This window comes from Amblyomma maculatum, chromosome 11, assembly GCF_055883805.1.
Source record: "Amblyomma maculatum isolate TAMU_Amacu chromosome 11, ASM5588380v1, whole genome shotgun sequence".
NCBI lineage: Eukaryota > Metazoa > Arthropoda > Arachnida > Ixodida > Ixodidae > Amblyomma > Amblyomma maculatum.
This window is the reverse complement of record NC_139354.1, coordinates 21,366,177-21,374,659: the sequence shown is the minus strand read 5'-3', so window position 1 is coordinate 21,374,659 and position 8,483 is coordinate 21,366,177. Positions and strand designations below refer to the sequence as shown.

Genomic DNA, 8,483 nt, shown 5'->3' with positions numbered 1-8,483 from the left:
GAGGGGTGCTGTCAGAAATTACTTCGCATCTTGCAAACTTCGGCTCACCAGCAAGCAAGAGAGAGAATAAACTTTATCTATACAAAGCAATTACGCGGGTGGTTCACGCAGGTCCAGGAAACCACTGGCGAATACGGCCCACCCACGATCTACTGTATAATATACAGTAGGTCGTGGCCTGACCGATCAGCTAACGCTAAAGGGGAGCTCAGTGTGAGCCAGCTTCGCCTCCCACTGCACATGGCTAAGTTTCTGTAAACCGTGTGGTGTTGGGATTTCGGTGATCAACAAGGCCGGTCCCTGGGTAGAGGCTGTTCAGTGCCTCCTTGAGTTATCCAGGAGGCACTGGGCTGTTCCACTATATATCTAAGAACGTTGTTTCCACTGCACCAGTACAGCAAAACGCGCTTTTCAGCTTTGGCGCGCCAGATTTGAGAAAAAAAAAAGAGAGGGAAAACGGGTGAAAAAAAAAAAAAAATTAAACGCGACAAAATTTGTCTGCTAGGGTTTAAAAGTTGTAAAATGGTAATTAGTTTGGTTCACGTTTCCTCCATAGTTACACCTCTCGTTTTGTTCTGTAATAATTGCGTTGGGAGCGAGAGTACAGTGGTGTAGGCGCGCGAACAATGAATTGAAGCGGTAGGCGCGCGAACAATGAAATGAAGCGGCCATTCGTGATTCCTTCACGGTTGTGGTGATTCGGTAAAGCAGCGATGCCTCCTGCATCTGTCCAGTACACGCTCGCCGGCTTCTGCCCGGAACTCGACTGGAGACCCCTGAGTTTCGTCAAGGCGATTCCATCGTACAGAGTGTGCAGCGCGTGCGGACTGGTGCGCAAAAGGACCGCATTGCTGCCTTGCATGCATGCGTTGTGCGCGCCTTGCTACGAACAGTGCGCCCAGGACGGAATGCACGTTTGTCCGCTCGACGGATACGAATGGCGCGACGAAGACGACATCGACTGGAAGGATCTTCCGTCAGATCAGCTACTGAAGAGAGAGGTTAGTCGCTAGAGTGGACACTGCTGTCGTTGAGCTTGAGCGACGCGAACCGATCGAAGCTTCGGAGGCCTTAAAAATCACGGCATGCCTTTGGCAGGCTTTCAGTGCGAGAGCGTTAGAAAGTTAGAAACCCCATGTCCGTCGAAATTGTCCGGGGACATCGGCATCAACGATTCATAGCTTCGCAGACCCGCAAAATCACAAGGGTGGTAATTGACAGTTGACAGAGAACAGGGCCCTAGCACTCGTTGCCGTTAAAGCATCGCAGCCTCAAAAAACACACGAGCATGAAGGGCACAGTAGTTGGGCTCTGACAGGTCGCAGCTGCAGTGCGAGCCTAATCACATTCCTGTTTCACTCGCTGAATTCGCAGGACGTGTGACCGGTCGGCTAGTTGAGTGTCATCACTAGGCCAGATGGCGCGGCCGATCTGGACGGAGGTTTTACAGTGCTGGGGCTAAGGTGGCTGGGCTGGGCCTTATCTCCAAGAGCTGGGAAAGAGGGCTTATTCGTTGTAACTTGCTCAGTAAGTGGAAGCATGCTCATATAATGTAATTTTGAGCTATACGTAAGCGGGGCCTTGCCTAATATAAGATTTTTTGGTGGTTTGCTATCAAACTCTCCATTTAGTGCTGAAGGGAAAGAAGCGGGACGTTATCCAAATCCTTCATCAATTGCAATTCATTACACCCCCCCCCCCCCCCCCCTCCCCCGGTTGCAGGACAAAAACTGGGGCATCTGGAGAGAGCGCTCCTTTCGGCATCGCTGAGTGCGGAGCTAGAAATATTTAATTATTAGGACACCGGCAGTGGTTCGGGGGCATTATATAGAAGGAATATGAGGCATGAATTCCGAAAGTGCGGGGACAAAGATTCCATCATGCACTAACTTTTGTTGTTACTTCCAATAGTGTGGCTTTCTTCTGTAACTGGTAAGTGGTTAAATAATCCACCTCGTCTCGACTGAGTATATGGATTAATTGTTTTCCTCTTCTTATAAGGCATTAATGCTATACTGATAGGGGTTTAAAGTTATGCAAATTAGTTCCAAAGATGCGTTTTGGAGGATGTGATCCCATTTCTTCTGGCCTTCGCATGACAGTTCCGGCTTGGCGGCCTTTAAGTTAATGGAGAGGCCCTTAGGTATAACAGAGGCATTCATATAATAGCATAGGGCCGAGGCATGCAGTTCCTAGCAGATGCATTTATCAGATATTTTTCTAGCTAAAAGAAAGTTGAGAAACACGAGGACTGTTACCGGAGTTGGTAATCACTGAGAGTCGGCCCTGGCTGCAGTGGGGAGCGCTTTGGGTGGACTTGTTACGAAGAGGGTTGCGATGGGTAGTGGGTTCCGGTTGTATCAGTGTTTGAAAAGTTGGCCCCCGCTGCCTTCAAGGGGGGAAAGACCTTTTCAGTCAGGGCGGGTGGTGTGCATGAAATTGTATCGATACGCCATACTGTTTTTGGTGGCTGGGAAGACGAGCGCAGTGGACTCTTTGTCCCAAAAGTGAGCCATGGCATTGCACTTTCTATGGAGGTTTGCACATTTAAAGCAGTCATCTTTGTCCACTTATGCCTCTTCGTATTTGCCTCGTCGATTAACAAGGAAAAGCAAACAGATGCCATATTTATGGACTTTCGCAAAGCTTTTGACAAGGTATCACATAACAAACTAATATAAACTAAGCTATTATTTAAAAAACGACCAGATACTTACATGGATAAGGGCATACCTCTCGAACAGGTGTCAATTTGTCACTCTAAACAACACTTCATCTAACAGCACCGAGGTTGTGTCTGGCATCCCCCAGGGATCTGTATTGGGTCCACTTTTATTTATATTATTTATTAGTGACATTGTGCAGGTCTTTCAGTCAATGTGAAGCTGTATGCAGATGATTGTATTTTGTACAGAGAGGTGTCCTCAGTTGATGACCAAATGTGTCTAAATAATGATTTCACGAAAGTAATCGCGTGGTGCAATGAATGGCAGATGTGCGTTAATTTTGAAAAAAAAACAGTTTTTATGAAAATTACACATAAGAAAAGGCCTCTTCACTTTGTGTATGGTACTAGAAACATGTCATTATTTATGAATATTTGGGCCTATGGATTACTCACAACCTTTCCTGGACGAAACACATAAATACTGTTGTAGCAAATTGAATGCACAAACTCTTTTTTTTTTTTTTTAGGCGTTCATTGAAGTCTGCCCCCTGCAGTGTTCGTCTATTAGCATACAATTCCCTCATCTGGCCGCTCTTAGAATATGTCGTAATTATCTGGGACCCTTTCACATTAACCAACATTCATAAACTAGAGCAAATACAGCACAAGGTAGTTAGGTTTTTGTTTAACTCATACGGCCATGCATCTGTCAGTGAGCTCGTGAAACGCAGCGGATTACCCCCAGTTAGTGAGCACAATCGTGTCTGTCGATTAAACTTTTTGTTTCAGCTCATAAAACGTCACTATAATATTAATACTTCTAATTATTTTGTTTACTCCTCAGGTTATAACACGAGACAAAGGCACGATCTGACAATAACTCCCTTGAATGTGCGAAATAACTGCTTTAAATATTCTTTTTTTCCTAGGACAATTACTCAGTGGAACGAACTTAACAGCGAGACTGTTACTCAGAATAGTGTGGTAATATTTGAAAAGTGCCTGCAAATGTTATCAGTTTTATGAATTTGAAGTTGTGTTTATATGCTTGTATTTCATTTTTTTCCCCACCCTGCTATGATCTGTACTGGATCGCAGTATCTATAAATAAAAAATAAAAAAAAGCTCATCCGAATATCATGAGCACAATCATGCATGCATGTATGCATAATACGTGCATAAGCACGTGAGCGCTTCCTATTGCCATCCTCTTCTGTGGTTTACTGTTACCCACATGCGCATGGAGAGAATGAAATGACCACATACAGGAAGACCAAAAGCTGCATGCATACGAAAGTGGCAACATAGCACTATAATTTAGGTCTGCATTATGGTGTCAAGATTCGAGGTGAGTGGATCGGTGGAGTGAAAGTAATCGTATCATTGCACTTCATGCAGCACGGCTGTTTGCTTTTAATTTTGCAGTTAAAGGAAATGTTAAATATCCTTCTCTCTACACTTAACTAAGGTCTGACATAAAATCACAGGGCAAATTGCCTTGCTAAAAAAAAAATGTCAACTGCATCCTCTGCGACCTTCTTTTTCTTTCTTTCAGGTCAAATGCTGGAATGCAGAAAGTGGTTGCCAGCATGTGACAGCTGCTTCCATGATCACCCAGCACTTCCACTCTGAATGTCTACATCACTCCACCTGCTGCCCCAAGTGCTCGACCAGCGTACCTTGTCAGGAAGCTTGCGCCCACCTCAGATCGGGCATATGCAGCTCGATGACAAGTCCTGCATTGGAAGTTCAAGACAAGGCCCCATCCAAGGATGACACTGCATTTCCTCCTTCGTTCAGAGAAGCCTTTGAAAATAAGGTGGAGGAACTTGAGGCCTATCTGGAAAGAATGACTGTTGATATTAGCACCCACGGTGACAGGCTGAATGAAATCTTGCACGACATGAACACATATAGAGAAACTATTGGGCAAGAACTGGCAAATGGAGTACAAAACCGGGAGAGCCTTAAAGAAACCTTGCGTCAACTCACAGCATCAAACGTTGAAATCATACAAGGCTTAACAGGTAGCGATGCAGTAAACCTCATGATCACAGGAATAAGTAGTTTTGAAAAAGTACTGAAAGATGAGCTAGCTACTGCAACAACACAAACTGCCAACAAGCTTTCGCAGATTTCCACTAGTGTTGAAGCCATATCTCAAAGCAGAGAAAATGGTCAGATGGCAGGATGCATTACTGCTGTTCTCCAACTTGCTAGGTTGCAAAGAACATGGTGTGAGTTTTTTGTGACAGGTGTGAAGTCCCTTCAGGAAAAAACGCTGAGGGAAAGTTCCTGTTGGGTTTTCAGCAAGGAGGTGTACCTGCGTGGGTACTGTTTGTTACCTGGGGTAGGTTTTAAGAAAAACGATGGCCTTTTGACATTGTGTATTTGCTTACAGCTGCTCAAAGGTGACATGGATGAAGTTCTTCAGTGGCCGTTTGAGTACAAAATCAGACTGAGTATCGCGCATCCTGAAAAATGCACCATTCGTAACTGTCAGATTGCATTATCTCATTCTTCTTCGTACCAAAAGCCAGAAAATTCAAGGAATCCTTGTGTTTATCTCGACACAAAGCTGTTCTACCTAGAAGACCTCATTCGAGATGGCTTTGTTGTTGACGACAAGCTTCGTGTTATTTGGCAGCTTGTGCTGTAAGCTTTACCTGCATCTGTGCAAGGAACAACGCACAGGGAATGTGTGTAGCTGAAAGAGGCTGTCCTGCTTTCTTGATAATACTGGAAGAAAGAAAGGAATCGTCTTGGCCACTATAAGCCTTTGCTTCTTCTCAAGTTTGCAATACAAATAGCAAATACCAATGTGTGCTTCTGACATCGTCCTTGCTTTGCCCTTTCTTGTCAGTGCCTTTAATATGACAGCATTAAAAGCCTTGTTCTGCAGAAAAACAGCATTGGCATTGTGAAAGAAAATCATTAAGCTGCAGTTTAACTTAGCTAAGCACGGATATACATGCAGTGGCATAATATAGCACTCAAGTAGCTTTGCTGTGCCATGTCTTGCTATGCTTAGCTGCTTTTCTTTGATTACATTTATTGCACCACTGTTATAATCACATTCACCAATTATAGCAACAGAGCAGTGACAAAGTTACACCTCGTTTAGCTTACGTTCGCTTAATGTAGCTTTGTTTCTGAAGTTCTGCCATCTTTAGCAATGTATTTAATGGGTGATTTAGACTTTTGTTTGGATGATGAAGGCCTAATTAAGATGCTCAGTGCAACATTGTCAGAGGAGATGATGCACTTCGAAGCACAGTATGAAAGTCTGGCAACTTAGCACGTCAAGGTACTGAACCTAAGAAACTGGCTATCATGATGTCCAGCGCAACTGCTTTTTTTTATCTGTCTGTTTAGTGGTTGTTCGAAGGATGCTTCAAAAGCATCGTGGCAAAATCTCAATGTGGGAAGTAATGCTTTGCATTTAAAACGGCAAGCATGCCTTTGAGATTTGACATAGCTGGGTAGTGATTAGATGGTGGGCTGTGTGACACAAGATCACATTGCCGATTTGGTAGCAGCAGCAGCCTATTCTGGTTGCTGCTCTGAAGCCAGACATGCTAGCGCTAGGTCACAGAGGCAGTTTATAAAGCATGTTTAAGGTACTACGAAATACTATTGATTAAACATGGAAATGTGCATAAACACTCAGTATTCCATCGGTCACTTCCGTAAGGTGAAAACTTTTCAGCTAGCTTCACAAACACCATAGTTATTGATCAGAAATTATGCTGATCCTATACCTCCGTCAACGCTGGGCACACCAGCACATAAAAAAATATAAATGTCACCACATTTCAACTGAATCACTTAGCAGCTTCCAGTGAGGGGGTGCACATAAAGATACCGGTTGACGTCAATGAGAACTGGGCAGCTACAAATGCGTGGTAAGGTGTCTTCGCAACTGGTTGTGAGTGGTCATGTAAGACACTTTAAAGGTTTTAAATTAACGGGCTTCATACAGAGCTTTTAAATTTCACTCGAATACTCGCAAAGGCCATTTTTTTTATCCCTTTGCAGTGTTACTGTAAATATTGTTTCAGGGTCTCTTTAAAGCAGGGATTTATATCTGTGTCAGGTCATCTTTAACACAAAGTAATGGTTTGCAATAATATGTTAATGACAATGTGTCAAGTAATAGAGACGGAAACTGAGGGCTAGTACTTCAGCGATTTGCACGTTGTGCACAAAGGCAGACTACAACGGGAGCTGCAGACTGAAGGCCATCTGTTGATTTGTCTCTTTTAATGCATCAACTGCATAATGTTTCAAGTACACTTTTGTAGGCTTCACAATCTTGTTATTAGCAAATAGGCGCAATAGTGAAGTACCTGCTTATTGTCTACAGCACAAGTATTAAAAAACTTCCATAGGTCTTTTTAGTCGGACAAATTTTCTAACAGCTCATCTACAATGCAGTGTTTGCTTTGTTCGCTGCACTGCCAGTGATTCAAATTGCTGGGAGAAGGTGCTATGTTATGTGCATAGAGCATTTTTTACTATTAATTCCCTCCATTCATTTGTGGCTCGTTTGAAATATACTTGTGAGCAGATATTATGTTCTGTGCTTTTCTAGCTTACAAAAATTTTATTTGTATATTCGAATAGCAAGCAAAAGATGGGCTATACCTCAGCCATTGTTTCGACTATGGCGGCCGCTGCAACATGCTCACAACACCCCATCAACCTGATGCCCTTCTCGCGGTCACTTAATCAAATTTGATCGGATCACATTTTTTGTATGGAATACCACCGAGGTCCCACTGTGCGGTAAAAACCCGGGTTCTTGCCCAATCTTGTTCACACCACCTAGCATAGTGCATCTCAGCCTCTGACAACTAACGTGAAAGACCATGCTCGCAATCCATTTCAAAGCAAACCAAATTCACCTCAGCTCATCACCTGAATTTGTACTGCTAAACTACATGACACATACGTCACTGCTGGCATCACACTTGCATTTAATATAAGCAAACACAAGGACAAATACCAAGAAAGGCGACATCACAGAAACCCCCGAACAATTAGTGCCTGATCTGTCAGAAGCATGCTTGTGAGGAGGTCACAATGTATGCTGCCCTAGTTGCCAGATGCTACATAGATGTAAAGACCCACCTTAGCCAAGAGGTATGAATGCGTCTGCGTGCTTTAAAGAAGCATGTCTAACTCGGGACCCAAGGTCCCTGAAAGGCTGGATTCGGATCTCCCCCTCCTCCCTCAGCAGAGAAGCCCCAATTGACAGTGCTTGCCAATTCAGTAATAAAGTATGGTCTGATGGCATTGCAGGAATCACCGATCAATCAGTGCCTGCCACGTCAGCTGCCAACCACCACCTGCAAAAAGTAGCCTCAAGAGTGGAAGCTTTAGACATACCTACTGGTTTTCTGACTTATCCTGTGAAGAATTGCTTTCACACAAAAAAAAAGTATAATGCAGATAGCTGTAACTTAATGTGCAAGCAAAACAATCAATTGGCATCAATGAAAAACAGTAAAGCAAATTTGCCAGCTGCCAATGCATTGTTGTTTGCAAGCCAATGCACAGTAGAAGAAAAAAATGGATTAAAAAAAACTTAGTGCCTCAGCTGTTGCAGTTTCTATTGTATATTATATTTTTTAGTGCCTGTTATATTTTTGAACACTTATTCCAATTACTATGCATATTTTGGTAGCTTATTATCGTCTTGCTTTGTATTGTCAGTATTTTATGTATTACCCATTCCCCTCTTTAATGCTTTGCCCTTAGGGTACAATAAATAAATAAATGATCGCTTTTTGTTCTGCATCCTTGTCCAGTT

At 43.3% G+C, this 8,483-nt stretch overlaps 1 protein-coding gene across 1 annotated transcript; it reads left to right on the top strand.

Moving 5' to 3' along the window:
* The first annotated feature begins 531 nt into the window (after positions 1-531).
* On the top strand, positions 532-6,006 carry LOC146173062 (uncharacterized). Its single transcript, XM_084583518.1, has 2 exons — positions 532-1,001; positions 4,224-6,006. Exons 1-2 carry the CDS (start codon positions 714-716, stop codon positions 5,325-5,327), a joined length of 1,392 nt encoding a protein of 463 aa, XP_084439644.1. The 5' UTR covers positions 532-713; the 3' UTR covers positions 5,328-6,006.
* Positions 6,007-8,483: the final 2,477 nt, after the last annotated feature.

Coding starts and splice junctions, on each gene's coding strand:
- LOC146173062 (XM_084583518.1), top strand. CDS start 714: ATGCCTCCTGCATCTGTCCAGTACACGCTCGCCGGCTTCTGCCCGGAA. Junction 1,002..4,223: donor ATCAGCTACTGAAGAGAGAG/GTTAGTCGCTAG, acceptor TCTTTCTTTCAG/GTCAAATGCTGGAATGCAGA.